Source organism: Elephas maximus, chromosome X (assembly GCF_024166365.1).
Source record: "Elephas maximus indicus isolate mEleMax1 chromosome X, mEleMax1 primary haplotype, whole genome shotgun sequence".
NCBI classification, from domain to species: Eukaryota; Metazoa; Chordata; class Mammalia; order Proboscidea; family Elephantidae; genus Elephas; species Elephas maximus.
Genome location: NC_064846.1, coordinates 96,820,482 through 96,846,990, shown reverse-complemented (window position 1 = coordinate 96,846,990; position 26,509 = coordinate 96,820,482). Strand labels below are relative to the sequence as shown.

General features: G+C 40.2%; 1 protein-coding gene across 6 annotated transcripts in view; it reads right to left on the bottom strand.

The window, feature by feature from the left end:
* The window catches only part of HDAC8 (histone deacetylase 8), a 307,774-nt gene extending 286,361 nt beyond the window's left edge, over positions 1-21,413 (bottom strand). The window contains exons 1-4 of one of the 6 annotated variants that reach the window (XM_049873305.1): positions 20,999-21,413; positions 20,361-20,413; positions 16,748-16,878; positions 15,886-16,027 (exon numbers count right to left, since the gene is read on the bottom strand). In XM_049873305.1, the coding sequence (XP_049729262.1) occupies positions 15,886-16,027; positions 16,748-16,878; positions 20,361-20,413; positions 20,999-21,109 (437 nt within the window). In that variant the 5' untranslated portion in view covers positions 21,110-21,413. The remainder of the gene's footprint in view (positions 1-15,885; positions 16,028-16,747; positions 16,879-20,360; positions 20,414-20,998) is intronic. The other 5 variants (XM_049873306.1, XM_049873307.1, XM_049873309.1 and 2 more) reach the window with 5 other exon arrangements.
* Positions 21,414-26,509: the final 5,096 nt, after the last annotated feature.

Sequence of the window (26,509 nt, the reverse complement as noted above, 5' to 3'; positions counted from 1 at the left end):
GATAATACAGATGACAAGCTAGGAGCCCTGAACATCAAAGAAAAAGTTAGAAAACAGACTGAGCAGCAGGGGGAGGGAGAGATGGTTCAGAAGAGGCAAAGAACTGCCGGTCCTGACTCACTGGGAACCCTCAGGCACAACCCCCTGGAGTGACCGTGGTTGGGCTGGCAGTAGCATTCCAGACGCAGTTTCCTCAGGGAGCGACAGCCAGGCGCACAGCCTACTTACACCTCCGGAACCAGAGAAGTACTTGCGTTTATTTTACTGTGCCCCCAGGCCCTAAGTTGGCTTCAGTGGCGGTCGATTTCCCTGGGCCAGAGATAGGTTCTGCTGCGTACCCTGAGCCATTCTCCTGTCCTTGGAGAAACAATAAATTCACAATTGGGGGAAAAGATAATCTGCCAGCTCCATTAAGCTGGGGAGCTCAGGACAGAAGCGGCTCCTGTCTAGTCACAAATGGCCCACGGACACTGAATACCTTTCATCCCTGTATGGACCTGTGTGGCCCCATTTCAGGAGAACAGGCCCTTTTGGCAGGCTGCAACTGTTTCAGCTATGTGGTGGAAAAGTGGGTTTTTGATGTTTGACACCACTTTGCCTATTAAACAGGGTTCTCACCTACCCACCTCAGGGGCCTAAGGACTAGTGGCTCCACCCATGTCACCTAGTCACCCACAACAGGTGTCCAAGGATAAATGCTACCTCCCAGTCCTTACAGCCAAAAGCACTGGGTGTCCATGGTCCAGCTGCAGAACCCACCCACCTGTGTGATCTAGGGAAAAGGGCACTTTCCTCACAAACGTGGGGGATGGTTGTCAGCCCCCTGCCTTGTTCAGAGAGTGACCCCCTGCTGCAAACAAATACCTGGACCTACAACAATCACCCCTGCCCCTCTAAGAGTGTAGGACAGAGCCTGTACCACACACTTGATGACCAACTACCTGGACACCTGAGATGAATCCATACAAGAAAAGTGAACAGACTCCTAGGCTTATATACCGGGTAACAGCTCTAGCCATTTGGTGACAGGACGTTAGAGCTTTAAAGGTGAAAATAATCAAGCTAGCTCATGCAAGCAGTCTATCTGGGCATATAAAACAAAAAAAGCAAGAAGCTAGGATACTGTAAGCAAACATAAAATAAATTAATACAATAACTTACAGATGGCTCAGAGACAACAGTCAATATCAAATCACATAAAGAAGCAGACCATGATCACTTCAATAAGCCCTCAAAACAAAGAACCAAGGAATTTTCTGGATGAAGGTGTCTTCTGGGAATTACCAGATGTAGACTACAAAAGATTAATATACAGAACTCTTCAAGACATCAGGACCGAGATCAGGCAAAACACAGAACAAGCCAAGGAACACACAGATAAAGCAGTTGAAGACATTAAAAAGGTTCTTCAAGAACATAATGAAAAATGTAATAAGCTGCAAGAATCCATAGGGAGAGAGCAATCAGAAATTCAGAAGATTAACAATAAAATTAAAGAATTAGATAACTTAATACAAAGTCAGAGGGGCAAAATTTAGGAACTGGAATGCAGAATTAGTGAGACTGATGATAAAACACTTGAAACCAATATATTCAAAGGAAAATCACATAAAAGAATTAAAAAAAAAAAATGAAGAAACCCTAAGAATCATGTGGGACTCTATCAAGAGAAATAACCTACAAGTGATTGGAGTACTAGAACAGGGAGGGATAACAGAAAAAACAGAGAGAATTGTTGAAGATTTGTTGGCAGAAAACTTCCCTGATATTGTGAAACAAGAGAAGATATCTATTCAAGATGCTCATTGAACTCCACATAAGGTAGATCTCAAAAGAAAGTCACCAGACAGATTATAATCAAACTTGTGAAAAACAAACATAAAGAATTTTAAGAACGGCTAGGGATACACGAAAAGTCACCTATGAAGGTGAGTCAATAAGAATAAGCTCGAACTACTTGGCAGAAACCATGCAGGCAAGAGGCAAAGGGATGACTTATATGAAGCACTGAAGGAAAAAAATTGCCAGCCAAGAATCATATATCCAGCAAAACTGTCTCTCAAATATGAAGGAAAAATTAGGACATTTCCAGAGAAATAGAAGTTTAGGGAATTTGTAAAGGCCAAACCAAAACTACAGGGAATACTAAAGGGAGTTCTCTGGTTAGAAAATCAATAATATCAGATTTCAATCCAAGACTAGAACACAGACAGAGCAACCAGATGTCAACACAGATAGGGAAATCACAAAAACAAATCAAGATAAAAAAAAACGCTCAAAACAGGGAACCAGCGATGTCATTATGTAAAAGATGACAACATTAAAACAATACAGAGGGACTAAAATATGTGGTCATAGATCTTTCATATGGAGAGGAAGACAAGGCGATATAAAGTACTAAAAGGTTTAAACTTAGAAAAATAGGGGTAAACATTAAGGTAACCACAAAGGAGATTAACAATCCTACTCATCAAAATAAAACATAAGAAAAAAATACTCAGCAGAAACAAATTCAACTACAATGAATAACAGGAAAAGACAATATATAAAGATAAACTACTCAGCACAGAAAATTAAGTGGGAAAAAGAGACTATAAACACACAAAAAAGACATCAAAATGACAGCACTAAACTCAGTTATCCGTAATTATGCTGAATGTAAATGGACTAAATGCACCATAAAGAGACAGAGTGGCAGAATGGATAAAAAAACACAATCTGTCTATTTGCTGCCTACAAGAGACATACCTTAGACTTAAAGACACAAACTAAAACTCAAAGGATGGAAAAAATATATCAAGCAAACAACAATCAAAAAAGGGCAGGAGTGGCAATAGTAATTTCTGACAAACGTTAAAATTATATTTACCACAAAGGATAAGGAAGGACACTACACAATGACTAAAGGGAAAATATACCAGGAGGATATAACCATATTAAATATTTATGCACCCAATGACAGGGCTTTGAGATACATAAAACAAAGTCTAACGGCATTCAAAAGTGAGATAGACAGCTCCACAATTATAGTAGGAGACTTGAACACATCCCTTTCGGTGAAGGACAGAACATCCAGAAAGAAGCTGAATAAAGACATGGAAGATCTAAATGCCACAATCAATGAACTTGACCTCATAGTCATATACAGAACACTCCACCCAACAGCAACCAACTATACTTTCTTTTCTAGTGCATATGGAACATTCTCTAGAATAGACCACAGATTAGGTCATAAAGCAAGCCTTAGTGGAATCCAAAACATTGAATATTACAAAGCATCTTCTCTGACCATAAGGCCATAAAAGTAGAAATAAATAACAGAAAAAGCAGGGAAAAGAAATCAAACACTTGGAGACTGAACAGTACCCTGCTCAAAAATGACTGGGTTCCATAATAAACAAATTCATAGATTCCAATGAGAATGAAAACACTTCCTATCAGAACTTTTGGGACACAGCTAGAACAGTGCTCAGAGGTCAATTTATATCAATAAATGCACACATAGAAAAAGAAAAAAGGGCCAAAATCCAAGAATTATCCCCACAACTTGAACAAATAGAGAGCAACAAAAGAAACCCTCAGGCACCAGAAGAGAGCAAATAATAAAAATTAGAGCTGAATTAAATGAAATAGAGAACAGAAAAACAACTGAGAGTCAACAAGACCAAAAACTGGCTCCTTGAAAAAATTAAAAAAATTGATAAACCATTGGCCAAACTGGCAAAAGAAAAACAGAAGAGGAAGCAAATAACCTGAATAAGAAATGAGATGGGTGATATCACAACAGGCCTGACAGAAATTAAGAGAATCATAGTAGATTACTATGAAAAACTGTACTCTTAACAAATTTGAAAACCTAGAAGAAATGGATGAATTTCTAGAAACACAATACCTACCTAAACTAACACAAACAGAGGTAGAATAACTAAATAAACCCATAACAAAAGAAGAGATTGAAAAGGTAATTAAAAAACTCCCAACAACAACAACAACAACAACAAAAAACCCCTGGCCCGGACAGCTTCACTGGAGAGTTCTACCAAACATTCAGAGAAGAGTTAACACCACTACTACTAAAGGCATTTCAGAGCATAGAAAAGCATGGAACACTCCCAAACTCATTCTATGAAACCAGCATATCCCTGATACCAAAAACTGGTAAAGACATCTCAAAAAAAGAAAATAACAGACCTATATCTTTTTCTTATCCCTCATGAACTTAGATGTGAAAATCCTCAACAAAATTCTAGCCAATAGAATTCAACGACATATCAAAAAAACAAATTCACCATGACCAAGTGGGATTCAAACCAGGTGTGCAGGGATGGTTCAACATTAGAAAAACAATTCATGTAATATATCATATAAATAAAACAAAAGACAAGAACCACATGATCTTATCAATTGATGCAGAAAAGGCATCTGACAAAGTCCAACACCCATTCATGATAAAAACTCTCAGCAAGATAGGAACAGAAGGAAAATTCCTGAACATAATAAAGGGCATTCATACAAAGCCAATAGCCAACACCATCCCAAACGGGGAGAGGGTCTGCATTTCCGTTGAAAATGGGAACTAGACAAGGATGTCCCTTATCGCCACTCTTATTCAACATTTTGGTGAAGGCCCTACCCAGAGCTATTAGGCTAGATAAAGAAATAAAGGGCATCCAAATTGGTAAGGAAGAAGTAAAAGTATCTCTATTTGCAGATGACATGATCTTATACACAGAAACCTCAAAGAATCCTCAAGAAAACTACTGACATTAATAGAAGAGTTCAGTAAAGTATCAGGATACAAGATAAACATAAAAATCAGTTGGATTCTTCTACATCGACAAAGAGAATGCAGAAGAGGAAATGACAAAATCAATACCATTTACAGTAGCCCCCAAGAAGATAAAATACTTAGGAATAAATCTAACCAGAGACATAAAAGCCCTATACAAAGAAAACTACAAGACACTACTGCAAGAAACCAAAGGAGACATACATAAGTGGAAAAACATACCTTGCCCATGGATAGGAAGAGTCAACATTGTAAAAATGTCTATTCTACCAAAAGCGATCTATAGATACAATGCAATTCCAACCCAAATTACAATGACATATTTTAATGAGATGGAGAAACAAATCACCAACTTCATATGGAAGGGAAAGAGGCCCCAGATAAGTAAAGCATTACTGAAAAAGAAGAACGAAGTGAGAGGCCTCACTTTACCTGATTTTAGAACATTTTATATGGCCACAGTAGTTAAAACAGCCTGGTACTGGTACAATAACAGATACACAAACCAGTGGAACAGAATTGAGAATCCAGACATAAATCATCCACATATGAGCAGCTGATATCTGACAAAGGCCCCAGAACAGTTAAATGGGGAAAAGACAGTCTTTTTAACAAATGATGCTGGCATAATTGGATATCCATCTGCAAAAAAATGAAACAAGACCTATACCTCACTCCATGCACAAAAACTAACTCAAAATGGATCAAAGACCTAAATATAAAATCTAAAATGATAAAGATCATGGAAGGAAAAATAGGGACAACGTTAGGAGCCCTAATACATGGCATAAACAGTACACAAAACATTATAAAGACTGTAGAAGAAAAACTAGATAACCGGGAGCTCCTAAAAATCAAACACCTATGCTCATCCAAAGACTTCACAGTAAAAAGATTACCTACAGACTGGGAAAAAGTTTTTACCTATGACATTTCTGATCAGCGTCTGATCTCTAAAATCTACATGATACTGCAAAAACTCAACAAGAAAAAGACAAATAACCCAATTAAAAATGTGTAAAGGAAATGAACAGGCACTTCACTAAAGAAGATATTCAGGTAGCTGACAGATACATGAGGAAATGCTCACGATCATTAGCCGTTAAAGAAACACAAATCAAAACTACAATGAGATTCCATCTCACTCCAACAAGGCTGGCATTAATTCAAAAAAACATAAAATAATAAATGTTGGAAAGGTTGTGGACAGACTGGAACACTTATATACTGCTGGTGGGAATGTAAAATGGTACAACCACTTTGGAAATAGATTTGGCTCTTCCTTAAAAAGCTAGAAATAGAACTACCATATGATCTAGCAATCCCACTCCTTGGAATATATCCTAGAGAAATAAGAGCCTTTACACGAACAGATATATGCACACCATGTTCATTGGAGTGCTGTTTACAATAGCAAAAAGATGGAAGCAACCAAGGTGCCCATCAACGGATGAATGGATAAATAAATTATGGCATATTCACAAAATGGAATACCATGCATCGATAAAGAACAATGATAAATCCATGAAACACTTCATAACATGGAGGAATCTGGAAGGGATTATGCTGAGTGAAATTAGTTGCGAAAGCACAAATATTGTATGAGACCACTATTATAAGAACTCAAGAAATAGTTTAAAAAGAGGAGAAAATATTCTTTGATGGTTAGGAGAGTGGGGAAGGAGGGATGGAGAGGGATATTCACTAATTAGATAGCAGACAAGAATTATTTTAGGTGAAGGGAAAGACAACATCCAGTATAGGAGAGGTCAGCACAACTGGGCTAAACCAGAAACAAAGAAGTTTCCTGAATAAACCAAATGCTTAGAAGGCCAGAGTAGCGGGGGCAGGGGTTTGGGCACCATGGTTTCAGGGGACATCTAGGTCAACTGGCATAATAAAATCTATTAAGAAAACATTCTGTACCCCACTTTGGTGAGTAATGTCTGGGGTCTTAAACGCTAGCAAGTGGCCATCTAAGATGCATCAATTGGTCTCAACACAGCTGGAGCAAAGGAGAACAAAGAACACCAATGACACAATGTAATTATGAGCCCAAGAGACAGAAAGGGCCACATAAATCAGAGACTACATCAGCCTGAGACCAGAAGAACTAGATGGTGCCCGGCTACAACCCATGACTGCCTTGAGAGGGAACACAACAGAGAACCCCTAAGGGAGCAGAAGAGCAGTGGGATGCAGAACTCAAATTCCTGTAAAAAGACCAGACTTAATGGTCTGATTGAGACTAGAAAGACCCCAGAGGTCATGGTCCCCAGCCCTTCTGTTAGCCCAGGACTGGAACCATTCCCAAAGCCAACTCTTCACACAGGGATTGGACTGGACTATAAGATAGAAAACAATACTGGTGAGGAGTGAGCTTCTGGGCTCAAGTAGACACGTGAGACTCTGTGAGGAGGTCCTGTCTGGAGGGGAGATGAGAAGGCAGAGAGGGATGGCAGCTGACTGAATGGACATGGGAATACAGGGTGGAGAGAAGGAGTGTGCTGTGTCATTAGGGAGAAAGCAACTAGAAATATATAGAAAAAAAAAGGTGTATATAAATTTTTGTATGAGACTGCCTTGATTTGTAAACTTTCACTTAAAACACAACAAAAATTAAATTAAATTAAATTAAAATAAAAAAGATATTGCCAAGGTAGACAAGTACTCTAGCAGGTGGTGTAATATTTCATTTGGTGGAAGAAATTTTCCACTAATTACCTTTCCTGATTTATATGAGGTCAGAATTGATTCAAAGGCAACGAGTTTTTTTTTTTTTTTGGCTTAGTAGGTGTCCCTAAGGTGTCTGCAAAGGCCGGAGCCTTGTAGAATTGATTTAGGAGGTTCCAGGTTAATAGAAAGGATTTTCAATAGGGATTACACTGAGGATGGGATGATCTTGACAAGGAAGAACCCCCTACTCTTTATTTTCAGAAAGTATCAAGGTCAACGTGAAGATGGTTTGATGAAACCTGCTGTAAGTTGCCGTCCAGAGTTTTCATTTTACAGAAGGCCTCGATCTCAGGCTCAGAGAACATCTGCCCTTTCAATAGTAAGGAAAGTCCTGGGTATCAGGGCTACTATACAGTTACCCTTTGCTAATCAGGGGTAGTTGCTCTGTCTCTTGGTTGTTGTTGTTAGGTGCCGTAGAGTCAGATCTGACTCATAGTGACCCTACATACAACAGAACAAAACATTGCCCAGTCCTGCACCATCCTCACTATCATTGGTATGTTTGAGCCCATTGTTGCAGCCACTGTATCAATCCATCCGGTTTAGGGTCTTCTCCTCTTGCACCGACCCTCTACTTTACCAAGCACAATGTCCTGATAACATGTCCAAAGTACACAGAACAAAGTCTTGCCATCCTCACTTCCAAGGAGTATTTTGGCTATACTTCTTCCAAGACAGATTTGTTTGTTCTTCTGGCAGTCCATGGTATATTCGACATTCTTCACTAACACCATAATCCAAAGGCATCAATTCTTCTTTGGTCCTCCTTATTCGTTGTTTAGCTTTCGCATGCACATGAGGCAATCGAAAACACCATGGCTTGGGTCAGGTGCACCTTAGTCCTCAAAGTGAAATCTTTACTTTTTAACACTTTTTTTCTTTTGCAGCAGATATTCCCAATTCAACACTTCATTTGATTTCTTGAGTGCTGCTTCCATGGGTGTTGACTGTGGATCCAAGTAAAATGAAATCCTTCACAACTTGAATCTTTTCTCTGTTTATCGTGATGTTGTTTATTGGTCCAGTTGTGAGGATTTTTGTTTTATGTTGAGGTATAATCCATACTGAGGGCTGTAATGTAGTCTTTGATCTTCATCACTAAGTGCTTCAAGTCGTCTTCGCTTTCAACAAGCAAGGTTGTGCCATTTGCATATTGCAGGTTGTTAATGTGTCTTCCTCCAATCCTGATGCCCTGTTCTTCTTCATATAGTCCAGCTTCTTGGATTATTTGCTCAACATACAGACTGAATAAGTATGGTGCAAGGATACAACCCTGACACACACCTTTCCTGGTTTTTAACCACTCGGTTTCCCCCTGCTCTGTTCGAACGACTGCCTCTTGATCTACGTACAGGTTCCTCGTAAGCACAACTAAGTGTTCCGGAATTCTCATTCTTCGTAATGTTATCCATTGTCTCTTGGTAGGTGGTATCTTTTTTTTTTGTCTTATGGGTTGGATTCTAGCAGTGTGAGGAGTGGGTTGACCAGGTAATTCTATGTGATATTTGGGGGTGGGTGAGAGGGTAAGGGGAATGCTGGCAGCAAAACTATGACAAAGCAAGGGCTTGAGTCTTGTGAGCAACAGCTTTCAGAAAGGGGAAGCTTAAGGACAAAGGGGGAAGTGTAAGTGTAGTGTAAGCATAGTGGGTGACAAACAGTACCAGGGCTAACTTCAGCTGGATAGACAGTTGAACCTGCTGGGCCAGGGTCTTGTCTGAGAGATTGCCTAAGACCTCAAGTGTAACCCAGTCTGGATATAAGAATTTTTATCAAACACTTAAGAGGTACCAGGCTCTTTGCTAAGCGCTTTAAGGCAGTTATTAAATTCAATCCTTATAACCCTAGAAGGTTGGCACTATTATTACCCCAATTTGCAAATGAGGACACTGAAGCATAAAGAAATTAAGGAGCTGGGAACCACTGTGTGACACTGATCTGCTGTGATATACTGTCTTTCCCAGTTCTATAGGAGCTAGAGGAAAATAACTCCTAGAGGCTGGGGTGTGGGCGTCATAGGGACAAAGGCATGTCTTAGCCGGTTACTACTCTGTTGGCTGGATGGGCAGTTTTCTGATGGAGGGGCTAGTGCTTTGTAGGTTGGGCATGTATTGACAGGTTGATCTGGGATACTATGGGAAAGGCCTGTCTATTTTGTCTGCTGATGTGCGTGTTCTTCATGTGCCAGGATAGAACATGTGTGAATAGCAAGTGATATGGGTATGCCGCCCACGGATGGAGGGGTCTGCCTTGGTGGTGAGAAGATGTGGCTGACACTTGACCCAAGACTAAGTGTAGTTATGTATTTGTTTATAAAGGCTGGAGGTGGGGTGGTACAGGTAGAGAGGGAGGTTTGGCTGCTTGGTCAACATAGTCACACTGAGCATAGGAACCCTTTGAAGAATTGGAACTGTAGTGCAATTCACTGTCTCCCACTCTACCTGATGCAAAAGGTGGGAGCTTTTGGGAATACAGTTCTAGTAGTTTTGGTCCTAACTAGTAATTGGGTAGAACTAAGGCGGTCTAGTTCTATATTCTTTTCATAGAGCTTGCTAAGACACAGGGCATAGAGCATTTTGGCTCTACCATTCACTGCCCCTAGGTGGAAGTCCCAGAAACCAACACTCTAGGACAATAATCTCTCCCTCTCCTAGCAGGGAAGCAGGTCAGAGGGGGCCCAGCTGGCATAGATCCCATGTTGGAAGGTGAAAGGTTGAAATGTCATGGGATGAGAGGGCAAAGGACAGAATTGTGGGAGGAAGAAAAATGTGGCTGAGCTAGAGATGTGGGTCTTAAACGGATTATGAAAATGAGAAAAAGGAAAATATTGGGAGCTGAGATGCAGAGTCAAACAGAGTGAGATACCAGGAAAGGCAAGGATGAGGAATAGCCAGTCAAAGTGAACAAAGAAGATGTGATCTAGACAAATTCTGGAGGTCAGAGAACAGTATCTGGGGTCTTAAAAGCTTACAAGCTGCCATCCGAGGCACGACAATTGGTGCCTGGAGCAACAGAGGAAGAAGGAGAGTCAGGAATAGGAGGAGGATATGGAATGTTGGGTTAATTGCCTCCATGAACAACTGTCTCCTTTGCCATGAGACCAGCAGAACTGGATGGTGCCTGGCTACCATTACTTAACATTTTAATCAAAGATTCTATAGAAGAATCCTGATCAAAAAGGGGAAAATGCAAAACAGAATTTCAAACCCTCATGGACTCCAGACTTTCCAGAGCCATGGAGGCTGGATGGACACCTGAGACTATTTCCTTGAGATAATCTTTAAATCTTAAACTAAAAATATCCCCTGAAGTCTTCTTAAAGCCAAATAATAGTTTAGCTTACCTAGTAAAAAAAATGTCTGCCTTGAACATTATGCTCTTTTAAGAGCTATCTATATGGGATCAAAGTGACAACAGCAACTCAAGGATTATATAGGAAACTTCGGGGGCAATGAGTTTATGTTAATGGATGAGGGACAACTCATAAAAGCAGTGTGAGTGTTCACAACAGCAAAAAGATGGAAACTACCTAGGTGCCCATCAAAAGATAAATGGATAAACTATGGTACATACACACAGTTGAATACTACGCAACAATAAAGAACAATAATGACTGAGAAGCATCTCACAACATGGATGAATCTGGAGGGCATTATGCTGAGTGAAATAAGTCAATCACAAAAGGACAAATATTGTATGAGACCACTACTGTAAAAACTCATGAAAAGGTTTACACACAAACAGAAATAATCTTTGATGCTTTTGAGGGACGGGAAGGGTGGGGAGAAAAAAACACTAAATAGACAACAGATAAGCGGTAACTTTGGTGAAGGGTAAGGCACAGCACTGGGGAAACCAGCACAACTTGTCCAAGGCAAGGTCATGGAAGCTCCATAGACACATCCAAACTCCCTGAGGGACCAAATTAGTGAGCTGAGGGCTGTGGGGACCATGGTTTTGGGTAACATCTAGCTTAACTGGCATAACATAGTCTAAAGAAGATGTTCTACGTTCTACTTTGGTGAGTAGTGTCTCGGGTCTTAAAAGCTTGTGAGCGGTCATCTAAGATACTCCATTGGTCTCACCCCGTCTGGAGCAAGGGAGAATGAAGAAAACCAAAGACACAAGGGAAAGATTAGTCCAAAGGACTAATGGACCACAACTACCACAACCTCCAACAGACTGAGTCCAGCACAACCAGATGGTGCTCGGCTACCCCACCGACTCCTCTGAAAGGGATCACAATAGAGGATCCCAGACAGAGCTGGAGAAAAATATAGAACAAAATACTCACTCACCAAAAATGAATAAATGAATGAATAACAAGATCAGACTGACTGGTCTGACTGACAGAGACTGGAAAAACCCAGAGAGTATGGCCCCTGGATACTCTTATAGCTCAGTAATTAAGTCACTCCTGAGGTTTACCCTTCAGCCAAACACTAGACAGGCCCATAAAACAAAACGAGACTAAATGGGCACACCAGCCCAGGGCCAAGGACAAGAAGGCAGGAGGGGACAGGAAAGCTGGTACTGGGAACCCAAGGTCAAAAAGGCGAGAGTGTTGACATGTTGTGGTGTTGACAACCAATGTCATAAAATAATATGTGTATTAATTGTTTAATGAGAAACTAGTGTGCTCTGTAAACCTTCATTTAAAGTACAATAAAAAATTTAAAAGGAAAAAAAAAGAAAAGGAGGGTGAGAATGGTTGCAAACTTGAAGAATGTAATCAATGTCACTGAATTGTACATGTAGAAATGGTTGAACTGGTATATGTTTTGCTGTGTATATTCTCAAAAATGACAACGAAATTAAAAAATAAAAGAAAAAGAATATAAAGCTGCAGTAATCAAGACTATGTTGTAATGGCAAAAGAATAGACAAATAGATCAATGGAATAAACAGAACAAAGAGCCCAGAAACACTCACATAAATGTAGTCAACTGATCTGTGATAAAAGAGCAAAGGCAATTTAATTCAGAAAGAATAATCTTTTCAACAAATGATGCTCGAACAACTGGACGTCCACATGCAACAAAATGAATTTAGATACAGATCTTAACATCTTTCACAAAAATTAACTCAAAATGGATCATATACCTAAATTTATAATGCAAAACTATAAAATTTCTAGAAGATAACAGGAGAAAACCTAGGTGATCTTGGGTTTGGTAATGAGTTTTTAAATAAATGAAAAAAGCACGATTCAAGAAAGAAAAAACTGATAGGTGGGACTTCGGTGTGAAAGACACTGTTAAGAAAATGAAAAGACAGACCAGGAGAAAATATTTACGAAGTATATCTGATAAAAGACTTGTATCAAAAATTCACAAGCCAAAAAAACCAAACCCGTTGCTGTCGAGCCGATTCTGACTCATAGTAACTCTACAGGACAGAGTAGAACTGCCTGGAAGGGTTTCCAAGGAGACGCTGGTAGATTCAAACAGCTGACCTTTTGGTAAGCAGCCTTAGCTCTTAACCACTGCACCACCAGGGTCCCTAAAAATATACAAAGAACTCTTAAAACTCAACAATAAGAAAACAAACAACTGAATTAAAAAATGGGCAAAAGATCTGAACACACATTGTACCTAAGAAGATATATGATTGGCAAATAAGCCTACAGAAAGATGCTCAACACTATATATCATTAGAGAATTGCAAATTAAAAAATGAGATACCAGGATACATCTATTAAAAAAAAAAAAAAAAATTAGCATGACTAAAATATAAAACCCTGACGATATCAAATGCTGACAAGGATGTGCAGTAAGAAGAACTCTCATTCACTGCTAGTGGGGATGCAAAATGGTACAGCCTCTTTGGAAGACAGTTTGGCAGTTTCTTAAAAGCTAAACCATCCAGGAATGACTCACCCTGCTATTCACCCAAATGAGTTGAGAACTTATGTCCACACAAAAACCTGCACCTGAATGTTTATGGCAGCTTTATTGATAATTGCCCAAAATTGGAAGCAACCAATATATCCTTCAATAGGTGAATAGATAAACAAACTGTCCTACATCCATATAAAAACCAAAAAAAAACAAAAACCAAAAAAACAAAAAACCATTGCTGTTGAGTCGATTCCGACTCATAGCTAATGGAATATTATTCAGTAATAAAAAGAAATGAGCTAACAAGTTACAAAAGGACATGGAGGAACCTTAAAAGCATATTGCTAGGTGAAAGAAGCCAATTTGAAAAGGCTACATACTGTATCATTCCAACTATATGACATTCCGGGAAAGGCAAAACTGTAGTGACAGAAAAAAGATCAGTGGTTGCCAGGGGTTCAGGAGGAAGGAGAGGGGGATGAATAGATAGAATTTTTAGAGTGGTGAAACTAGTTGGTATGATACTATAATGGTGGATACACGACATTATACATATGTCAAAACCCATAGAATTGTACAACACAAAGAGTGAACCTTAATACAAACTATGGACTTTAATTAATAATAATATACCATTATTGGTTCATCAGTCGTAACAAATGTACCACACGGAATGCAAGATGTTAATAACAGGAGATATTGTGCGTGTGTGTGTGTGTGCGGGGGGAGAGGTGTGAGAGGGTATATGGATGCTCTCTGTACTTTCTGCTCAATTTTTCTGTAAATCTAAAACTGCTCTAATAAAGTTTATTAATTAAAAAAAAACCTGGCTTCAATTTCTATAGTTCAGCTTATTAGTGATGATAAACATATGCTTGACATATAGTAGGTGCTATGAGTTGAAAATTAACTCGACAGCACGTAACAACAAAGCAATGCTTGTTGAATGAATAAATGATACATATGAAGCTATCATGTTTTTGGGGATTGGGAGGTTTAAACAAATATTGTGATTACAGTAAGTAAATACTGGCTAGATGCAAATTTGTGGGCTTAATACCTGTAGTTCATCTGCAGAAAGGTTCTAGAGGTGCCAAGAACACCCTGGAATTCAGATCTGAATTGGAACAATGCCCAGATTGTAATTTGCTTTCACTGAAGGTATGTCTGTTTCCAGGCAGGATCAGCTGAAAGCTGTCTGAAACCATTAAGAGAATGATGTGTGGGCATGTCTGTGCCTGCACACAGCCAAGCAGCAGCCATGACTGGCTCAAGATACAGTGCACTTCCTTTGGCAGCAAAACAGTAAGAAAAAGTGACAGGTATTTGAGTATTCCACTAGAAACTCACCCAGGTCCTACCATGCCTTATGCAGTCAATTTAAGTACGTAAGATCCTCCAGTGCCACATAGAGAAACTAGATCTGACTCCTAGGATCAGGCATTTTCCATGAAACCAAGTTACTTTTCTTCCCAACTCACTAGACCCAAAAAGACATAGAAGTTTCTGGTTCACAGAAGCTTAGTTTTCTCCTTTCGTTCTGTAGTTCGATGAAGAGAGGGTCATTTTTTTTCTCTAGGGATCATGTCTTTATCTTGAACTTTCTTTTTTTAATAGAGCAAAGCTAACAAAAGGAAGCCTGTTTTTATTTCATTTTTAAGACCATGTAGAATTCATTACTAAAACATCGGTTTTCTTTGCTCTATTACCTAAGTTGCAGATTCTAATAGTAAATATGAATTTTCAGGGACTTCTTTGGTCACAAAATCTGTCAATTTGATGAAGAGAACTCCATGTTATTATCTTAACCTGTATATGCTGAAATTGTGCTCAGTGATTTATTCTGAAGAAAAAAAAAAGAGTGCCATTTTCTCTCGACTCAAGAGCACTGCAGAGTATCAAGGTCATGGCTGATAGGACAAGCAACTGGTTTGTAAATGATGCATTGGCAGTTACTATCACAGCTACTTCATTTCACTCAGACAGCAGATTGATAAATTCAGTTTTTAAAATCCTTCTCCTCCAACATTTGTTAAGTACTACAGACATATCAAACAAGATGTCAAACGCTAAATAAGGCACAGCAGTCCTTGTCAGATTATTGCTGTTTGAAATGTTAACATAAAACTCCGAGAGGACTTTTTCTCTAATCCCAAGTAATACCTAAGAATAGCTGCTTCACAAGCCATTTGTTTAGAGATGTACAGTTATATTCTTTACCCTCCCCATTTTACCAACGGAGAAACTGAGGCCTAGAGGGGTTGATATATCCAAGTCAGTTAGCTGAGTTAGGAGCAAAACTAGGCTTAGAACCCAGGTGTCTTGATTTCCAATAGTGTTCTTTCTACTTTTCTATGTCATCTTCTTCTATTTCATTTGTATCTCTTCAGAATGTATAGTAAAGTGCTATATACATACAAATCTCTCAATAAATGTCAAGAAAATAAGCATAAGAGTTTGCATAGCTGAAAAATTTACTCAAGTAAAGTCAGAAAGCAGAAAACAGAAAGATAATTTTCTTACTTCTTTGCATGATGCCACCCTCCAGACCAGTTAATTGCTACTTTGCACTTTCCATCAATCAGGCATTGGGCTGCTGTGATTGTAGCCCCTCCTATAGCTGCTGCATAGTCATATATCCCTTCAGTGGCTGGGCAGTCATAACCTTTAGGGCAAAAATCAGAAGACTTTGTTAAGAGATGAATTCTAGAAAGAGGAGGAATATGTTGAGATGTGACAACTTACCAAAAAGCTACTGTGCTAACATCAGTTCCAACTGAGACAGAAACAGCTCATAATATTGGGGAAAGGATTTTTAAAATGTTAGAGCTTGAGAGGAAAAACCTTAAAGATTAACTAGCCACAACCTACAGATGGAGAAATTGAGGCCTGAGAGGTGATATGTCTTGTCTGCCATCACACAGAGCCAGGCCTGGAAGCCAGGTCTCTTGACTCCCAGTTCAGTGTTCTTTCTCTTAAACCATGGTATTGGCCATTTATAGTAAAATGTAGCTGTTTAATGAGGGATAAGACAGAAAATTTAGCCAGAACGTTAAGTCTGTACTCAAGTTAAAATATAAGGTCACAGGACAGCCAAATCAGCATATATATAACCAGACCAGATAAGAACACTGACTGTTATTAGGGCATAAGCCACTGAAAGGTTTTCTTCCATCTGATCCATCATTCAGTTTTGCTCAACTCATATGATTTGCTTGATATTTGAGTTATGTGGCTAAACCAAGAGATTAAGATTAGTGGTTAACACATTATTTGTTAATTAAAAATGTATTAAAAACCATAATGCAAATTATAAAAGATTAATTAGTTATAATCTACAGATGGAAGCTGTCTATCTCGCGTCATTGTCTGGTTACAACTTTACCTAGCCCATATTCTATGGAGTCCGGGTGATCATCATCTCCTTCTTGGCTGACCTTCTGGAGATGTTGCAGATAGGCGTCAGTATGGAAGGTGGCCATCTCCTCCATGGAGGCCACTTTTGGCTTAACAATCCTAACAATAACAGAGAGAACGAAGAGAAGTAAGTGAGTCAGACCTAGGGTATGCCAGCAGCTGCAGAGGAGCCAGCAGTCTGAGCAGAAAATACATCTCCCAGCTTCTGGTTTTAGTAGGTGAGAGTAATAAACACATTCTGTTCCTCCACTAAGGAGCCACGGTGGTGCAATGGTTAAGTGCTTGGCTGCTGTCTTAGTCATCTAGTGCTGCTATAACAGAAATACCACAAGTGGATGTCTTTAACAAAGAGAAATTTATTCTCTCACAGTCTACCCATAAAAAAACCTGTTGCTGTCAAGTCGGTTCTGACTCATAGTGACCCTATAGGACAGAGTAGAGCTGTCCCATAGAGTTTCCAAGGAGCACCTGGTGGATTCAAACTGCCAACCTTTTGGTGAGCAGCTGTAGCACTTAACCACTATGCCTCCGGGGTTTCCTTCTCACAGTCTAAAAAAGTTACAATTCAGAATTCAGGGTGCCAGCTCCAGGGGAAGGCTTTCTCTCTCTCGGCTCTGGTGAAAGGTCCTTGTCATCAATCTTCCCCTGCTCTAGGAGCTTCTCTGTGCAGGGACCCCAGGTCCAAAGGATGCTCTCCCCTCCTGGTTTTTCATTCTTGGTGGCATGAGGTCCCCCTGTCTCTGCTCACTTCTCTCTTTTATATCTCAGAAGAGATTGACTCAAGATACAATCTAATCATGTAGACTGAGTCCTGCCTCATTAACATAACTGCCTCTAATCCTGCCTCATTAACATCATAGATTTAGGATTTACAATACATAGGAAAAACACAGTAGGTGACAAAATGGTGGATAATCACACAGTACTGAGAATCATGGCCTAGCCAAGTTGACACACAGTTTTGGGGGACACAACTCAATCCATAACAGCTGCTAACCAAAAGGTCAGTGTTTCAAACCCACCAGCTGATCCGTGGGAGAAAGATGTGGCAGTCTGCTTCCGTAAAGTTTACAGCCTTGTAAACCCTAGGGGGCAGTTCTACTCTGTCCTACAGGGTCACTATGAGTCAGAATTGACTCAAAGGCAATGGGTTTGGTGTTTTTTTGGTTTTGTTCCTCCACTGCACAATATAGTCTTTACTTCTGTTATGGATTGAATTGTGTCCCCCACCCAAACGTGTGTTATAAATCCTAGCCTCTATGACTGGGGTTATAATCCTATTTGGGAATGGGTTGTATCTTGAATAAATCTCTTCTGAGATATAAAAGAGATTAAACAAGCAAGCTAGCAAGCATAGATGGGGAGAAGATTGATGGCAAGCCACGTGAAAATCACCCAGGAGCAGAAGTTCAGAAGAGACAAGACTTTCCTCCAGAGCCGACAGACAGAGAACGCCTTCCCCTAGAGCCAGCACCATAAATTTGGACTTCTAGCCTCCTGGACTGTAAGAGAATAAAGTTCTGTTTGTTAAAGCCACCCAGCTGCAGTATTCTTGTTGTAGCAGGACTAGATAACTAAGATGACTTTTTCACATCATGGTAATGATTCCATCAATAAGGGGATAGATTTTTTCCCCTTAAGTTTATAGTTAGGTAAAAACAAATGAGTAATCATATTTAAGATAAATAATCAGATATCAGACAAGTCGTACTTTGTGAGTTACAACTTTCATGACAAAGCAGTAGGCAGATATTTTCATTTTACTGGTTCCTAACTAAGCAATGTAAGCCTTTTAGATAATTTTACCTTGGAGTCAGAGAACCGGGTTCCTGTCCTGAATTATGTGCTTACTAGTTGTACAGCCTCAGGTAAGTTATTTGACCATTCTGCAGCTTAGTTACCTTATCTATAAAATGGGAATACCTTATGGAACATATGTGGAGATTAAATAATAACATATATGAAAATGCTTTGTGGATTCCTATCATTACTATTGGAAGCCATGGTGGTGTAGCAGTTAAGAACTATGTCTGCTAATCAAAATGCTGGCAGTTCATATTCGCCAGGTGCTCCTTGGAAACCGTATGGGGCAGTTCTACTCTGTCCTATAGGGTCTCTATGAGTTGGAATGGACTCTACAGCAATGGGGTAAGGGGTATCACTATTATGAATATTAAAGGATAGAAAAAAAAAGGCAACCCAAAATGTAACACCTCACACACCTGCTTCCCTCACACCTGCTTCTGAGAGAAAGGAGAGAAGGGGCAGAAAGATTGGAAACCAGGCTTCACTCAGAACCTCTTAACCTCACAAGAAGTAATAAATAGGAGTGAATGACAGAAAAAAGGGAATTAACCTAACAAGAGTTACCACCTCACACCTCTAGCTGCCTGTTTCACATTTCCTCCTCCTGACCCCACCACTGGCCCTACTATTCTCTAGCCATTGCCACCTAAAGTGTGATATATGGATCAGTAGCATCACCATCACCTGGGAGACTCTTAGAACTGCAGAACCTCAACCTCGCCGCAAACCTACTGAATCTGAATTTGTATTTTAACAAGATGATTTCTTTTAGCAAGATAATGTATTTTAACAACGTGATTCAACAAATTGGAGGAGCATTGACCTAGGCCACAGGGAGGCAGTAGTGGTTTTTTATGTTTGCTGAATAGGAGCACTACCATGAGTTTATCATGAATTAATATGACTATACAGGATACTAAGGAGCCCTAGTGGTGCAGTGGTTAAAGTGCTAAGATGTTAACTGAAAGGTCAGCTGTTCGAACCCATCAGCTGCTTCACAGGAGAAAGATGTGGCAGCCTGCTTCTGTAAATATTACAGCCTTGGAGACCCCATGGGGCAGTTCTGCTCTGTCCTACAGGGTCGCTATGAGTTGGAAAAGACTTAATGGCAGTAGGTTATTGTGTTGTTGTATACAGGCTACTACTATCACCAAGAAGGCCAGAAGAAATCCTGTAGTTCAACCTCAAAAATTAAATAGATTCAAAGATTCATAGTTCTCCTTCAAGAAAACATGACTATACCATCAGAGGTGCAAAATCTGCCCATGAAAATAGAAATTGTAGTTTCTTGGACCATGTTCCAAGCCCTAACAGTTCCCTCTTCTAGCACTTTTCCATTTATTTAACACTTACTGAATATCTCCCTACTTTACAGCAAAGAAATTGGACAGGTTTGTTTTGCTTTCTTGTCATAGTTTTTTTTTTTAAATGAAAGTTCCTCCCCAGTTGAACATCTTTATCTATCAGGTTTTAGTACCCAAATGTAGTAACCTCAAAATCTCCACAATGTAATCTCAAAATTTCCACAGTGCACCTATTCTTAGGATATTTCCCCTCTCATCAAGAGTCCTATTTCTATGGGATCTCATTTGCTTCATGCATTTTTTTTCCTTCAGGATTTCTTAATTCCTTAAGAGCTTTCATAACGTTAGGGGCAAGACTACAAAAGCTCAAAAAAAAAAAAAAAGCACCATTCTTCTCTTACTGTCAAGGAGGAGAATAAGGCTATGAATACTTGGGTTCAAGACTATGTTCAAGAAAGAAAGGCAACTTACCTCATTTGCTTATGCAGTGCATATGCTTCAATCAGAGAATGTACCATACTGGCCTAAAAAGATGAGGAAAAAAAAAAAAAAGCAGAAAATAGTCCGTGCTTAATGTCTCTTAAAACTTTAATTCGGCGAAATCCCATTGATTTCATTCTCTTGAACTAAAGGAACTTAGTTTTAGCTTTCCTTTCTATAGGGTCGCTATGAGTCGAGTTTTGGTTTTTTCTTCCGCTTACGTAGCAGTTACATACATTTTAGACAATATGGATACAAGGTATCTAGATCGCTAAAGCTAAAGTAACCGGGCCTTCACTTGGGTGGTGAACACTTTTCAGTCCTGCAGCTTCTTTCCCACGACGTCAGCGATTCCCTTGGGGTAAGAAACACCATACCCTCAGTGCCATCCCCTCCCTTGTGTCCCCAACCCCCACCTGTCCGATGGACACTCCGCGGATAAACGCTGCGCTCTCAGCAACTACGAGAGAACACTTCTTCCATCACCTGATAACGGCTCCCCAAATTTGTCCCGAAGATTCCCCCAGCCCAAGTATCTTCTCCGCTTCCTAACTCCCTCCCGTCCACCGCCTCCTCCACTACCCCTCCCCTCTGAAAAGCCCGCGGTCTGTCGTCCCGACCTCGCTTACCCGTTTGGGGACTTTGGTCAAAGAATCGCACATGCTGACATACTCGGGACTGTATATGTAAACCGGGGGCAGCGACTGCCCACCGTCGGCCGGTTCCTCCGGCTCCTCCATCTTCCGCTTCCAACCGATCTGGAGCCACCGTCCGGATCCGGCTTTATTCCGACTCGGTTCGGGCTCGAGTTCCTGCTCCTCTGATCGGCCGCAGGTGCTCCCTGGTCAACATTCCCTCCTATCCTTGAGATCGCCGGAGACACTGTCCCCACTCCCCACCCAGTTGAGAGAACAGATGGGCCTTCCCAGGCCCAAACCCCTCCATTTAGTGGCCACAGTTCATAAAAAGGGGTTTGGTGACTATAAAACATCCCAAATAGCTGCCAATTAGGATCGAAATTTATGACACAAAATAAGTACGGTCAAAACTAACCATCCTTGTTGCCCTACGGGGCCATTTGAGATGAGGTTAGACCAGCTCCAGAGCATGCTGGGAGACGTAGTTTCCAGGGGTTTGAGCAACGGAAGAGCTGGAGCTAATTATTAAAATAGACGTGAATTTTGAGTTTTAGGGCTAAAAAACGCAGCCTCAGCTCTTCAAAAATTCTTTGAACTTACAAATACACCTATTTAAAAGACAGAAACAATGTAGGTACCAAGAGCCCACCACCACCTAGCTACCTCAGCTGCATCTTCTAAAGACAGGCTTTTGCGGGGGGGGGGGGGGGCTCACTGACGATAGGTACCCTGGTGGCACAGTGGTGGCTGCTAACCTAAAGGTGGGAGGTTGGAACCCACCAGCCACTCCACGGGGAGAACGATGTGGCAGCTTCCGTAAAGATTACAGCCTTGGAAGCCCTATGGGGGCAGTTCTGTTCTGCCCTATAGGGCCGCTATGAGTCAGACTTGACAGCAACGGGTTTGGTTTTGGTTTAACTAACGATACAAATGATTTTAAAAGCTTACGCAGTAAATTCTTGAATTAACTTTAGTTCATAACTTTTCATCATTAACCATACAGGTGGGAGTTAGCGATCGCGATAATTTACTCCGGCAAATCTGCAGTGGCGTCACTATGAGGGTGGGGCGGGGTGCAGATCCCACCCGGTGACACTGTCAGAGGGAATGACACCAAAATGACTGTCTATAAAATTTTTATGCAGTGTTACCGCTGAAATTTATTTTTTTTATGACTCATAAGGCTAAAATTCTATGCTAATTTACTGTTTGAACCTTCTAATGAACTCTGGTCAGAACTGTCATTATAATGGCGCTTCAAATCACCTGGTTTCATCTCTTGTTTCTTTGCTGCGGGTGTTTTTATAGCTGCTGATTTTGTCAAATTTGCTGCTGTTTTAGCTAAAATATTGTTGTAATTAGCATGGGGGTGATACCGTGAATTACCACACTGAGTGACACCAACCCTAGTGACACCATTGCAGATCTGATAGCATTTTCCCAAGAGACTGTCAGGTTCTGTGGAAATTGCTTGGTAGATTCCAATCAAATAATGCTGTCAATTATACTCTTTGAAAACTCATGTGGTAATAAGTATGCAAGTAGATACTTTCAATGATGTTTGGAAACTGAAGCTTTTTTCCCCTCCCTCCTTTTGCTTCTGCAGCTAAACGAGGGCCGGGGAAATATGTTAGGTTCAGCGTGAGGGTCACATTAAAGAATATCCTGAAGCAGTTTTCAAATGACCATCAGTATTTCCAGGTTCCTAAAGAACTGTATGATCTGGTAAAAGCTGCCAATGCCCAGGCCCCCAACTTGCACTATTTAACTCCTCTCAGACAATCCAGTATCCTTATCTTCTTTAAAATCCAGCTTGTTTCCCACTCTTTAAACATTTATTGAGCATTTATGTACTAAGCATTATGCTAGGCACTTTAGATATATGAGCTTATTTTATCCTTGCAACAGTCCTATGAAGGAAGTTTTAATATGCCCATTTTACAGATGCAATGCAGAGACTAAGTAACTTGCTCAAGGTCACAATTAAAAATAAGAAAAGTAGAAATTCAAAATCAGGTCTGTCTGACAGTGAAAAAAAAAAGCCTTTGAAAATTCCCTTCAGTATATAAACTTCATTTCTTCAAGATGACCTTGTGTTACATTTAACTTTTTTCAACCCTCCACTTAGCATCCTCTCAATAACCAAAAACCAAACCCATTGCCATCAAGTCAATAAACGGAGAAAATACTGAAGTTGTAAATGACTTCATTTTACTTGGATCCTCAACCAACACCCATGGAAGTAGCAGTCAAGAAATCAAATGATACATTACATTGGGCAAATCTGCTCCAAAAGACCTCTTTAAAGTGTTAAAAAGCAGAGATGTCACTTTAAGGTCTAAGGTGCACCTGACCCAAGCCATGGTGTTTTCAGTCACCTCATGAGAATGTAAAAGCTGGACAATGAATGAGGAAGACCGAAGAAGAATTGATGCCTTTGAATTATGGTGTTGGCGAAGAATATTGAATATATCATGGACTGCCAGAAGAACGAACAAGTATGTCTTGGAAGAAGTGCTCCCTAGAAGCAGGATGGTGAGACTTCGTCTCACATACTTTGGACATGTTATCAGGAGGGACCAGTCCCTGGAGAAGGACATCATGCTTGGTAAAGTAGAGGGTCAGTGAAAAAGGGGAAGACCCTCAACAAGATGGACTGACACAGTGGCGGCAACAATGGGCTAAAACATAGCAACATTTGTGAGGACGGTGCAGTACTGGGCAGTATTTTGTTCCATTGCATATGCAGTCAGTATGAGTTGGAACTGACTCTACAGCACCTAACAACTACAATATATCTACATCTGTATATATATTCATATAACCACTGGGATGTCTAATAGCCATATCTAACTTAACATTTTCAAAACCAAACTCTTCATTTCTTCATCCAAGTCTTTTCTGCCGCTTTCCCATCTTTCATAGCTGAGTAGACACCAACATCTATCCAGTTGCCTGAGCTAGAAACCTGGGAATTACTCATGCTAGTTCTTTTTTTCCTTACCCCCAAATTCAGTCCATCAATAATTTCCACCAGTTTCACCTCCAAGACATCTCTCAAATACGTACGCTTATCCCCTTCTGCATTGCCAACACCCCATTCCAGGTACTATCATCTCTCATCTGGACTCTGCAATACCTAACTAGTTTCTACTTGCACTCTTGCTGCCCCACAGTCCATTCTCTTTGCAGCAGCCAACGTGAGCTTCCAAAAAAATCAAATTAGTTTATGTCACTAAAATCTGCCCCACATCATGGTGAGAATCTCTGAGCTAGGAAGTAGAGTGTAATTTTTAGAAATGTCTATTTGTAGGGACTAGAAGAAGCAAAAGGTGTCAGAAAGGAGACAAAAAAGAAATAATTGGGGGAGGACAAATGTAGTACGGTTTCACAGAAATCAAGGGAGGAGAGAGTTTCAAGAAGAAATAGCAACAATATCATGTACTGCAAAAGGGTCAAAGATACCTTTGGCCATTTTGGGGGAACTGGTGCCCTAAAGAAAAAGCACGATATAACGCAGGAAGCCAGGCTGCAAGGGATTAAGGAGCAAAGCCAAGAGAATTAAGTGTTGCCTCCTCTTTGAAGAAATTTGATTGTGAAAGGAACGAATGAGTTTGGACATCAACCTGAGGGGATGTCAGAGCCCAGGCATGTTTTTTTGGGAAAAGAGAGAACTGTGAATGTTTTTAGACAGAGTGGAAGGAATCAGTACTGTAGGAGTTGACTGAAAGGTGAGATCACGACAGGCTGACAATATAAGGAGGAAATGGGGCTTGACCTTCGTGGATAGGCAGTAGAAGGAAGAGGGCAGCATATAGACTGGCCAGCCAATACCCTAAAATCTGAACTCTATGACATGACAATGAATTGTTCTATGTGTTCTTTCAGATCTTGCAACAAATAGATGAACATTTCAACACATAAGCACTGCTTCGGAACAGTATCGCAGTATGGCACAAAGTATGGCAAGCAGATTCAGTCATGAAGGAAGTTACATTGTTGCACCAGAAAAAAAAAAAAACAGTTGCAGTGGAGTTGATTCCAACTCAAGGTGACTCCAGGCGTGTCAGAGTAGAACTTCACTCCATAGGGTTTTCAATGGCTGTGACTTTTCAGAAGCAGATCACCAGGGCTTTTTCCTGAGGCACCTCTGGGTGGATTCCAACTGCCGAAGTTTTGGGTTTTTTTTTTTTTTGGTTAGTAGCCAAGAATTTAACTGTTTGTACCAACCAGGGACTCTGGAATTGGCAGCATATATATTGCTGCAGCAAATCAAACAAGGAGGTTCTAAGATACTTTAACTGAGAGGAAAACCCTTCCCAAAGTGCTAGATTTGCAGCCAGAGAACATAGGTTGAATCTTTTATTTTTATTATTCTTTCTATTATGCATTTTTTAATTTAGTAACTTTGTTTTAATTGCAGTATAATGTACAGCTTGATGAATTTTTATATATGTATACATCCACGTAACCACCTAGATCAAGAAACAGAACATTCCAGTAATTCCAGGGTTCCTTTGTGCCCATGTCCAGTCAATACCATGCTAGAGGTAACCACTTTTTGATATCTATCGCCACAGATTGGATTTGCCTGTTCCTGATATTTACACAAAAGGAATCAGACAATTGTGTACTCTTTTCAGTCTGGCTTCCTTCACTCAACATTAAGTCATGAGATTCAACCATGTTGCTGCATGTAGCGGTATTGCTATTTTTTAAATTGCTGCGTAGCACTCCATTTTATGAATATATTACCATTTATTTACCCAAGTCTATTGTTGATGGCCACCACCTGTCTGTAAGTTTGTCATACTGTGATGGCTTACATGTTGCTGGACATAGGTTGAATCTTGGCTCTAAAGCTTACTAGCTCAGTGGCCCTGGACAACTAACTAACTTGACTCAGTTTCCTCAACTGTTCATGTTGTTAGGTGCCGATTCATAGCAACCTTATGTACAACAGAATGAAACACTGCCAGGTCCTGTGCCATCCTCACAAACATTGCTATGTTCGAGCCCATTGTTGCAGCCACTGTATCAATCCATCTCGTTGAGGGTCTTCTACTTTTTCACTGACCCTGTACTTTACCAAGCATGATGTCCTTCTCCAGGGACTGGTCCCTCTTGATAACATATCCAAAATATGCAAAACAAAGTCTTGCCATCCTCACTTCTAAGGAGCATTCTGGTTGTACTTCTTCCAAGACAGATTTGTTTGTTCTTCTGGCAGTCCATGGTATATTCGATATTCTTTGCCAACACCATAATGCAAAGGTGTCGATTCTTCTTCAGTCTTCCTTATTCATTGTCCAGCTTTATGGGTTCCATTTCATTTTTTGACGACTTACAATTTTTCTGAATTCATATTTTGTACATTCCATGTTCCAATTATTAGTGGATGTTTGCAGCTGTTTCTTCTCATTTTGAGCTGTGCCACCTCAGCAAATGAAGGTCCTCGCCTACTATTGCTAAAGTTAATTTCTGAACCTGCAAGTTCCTGTG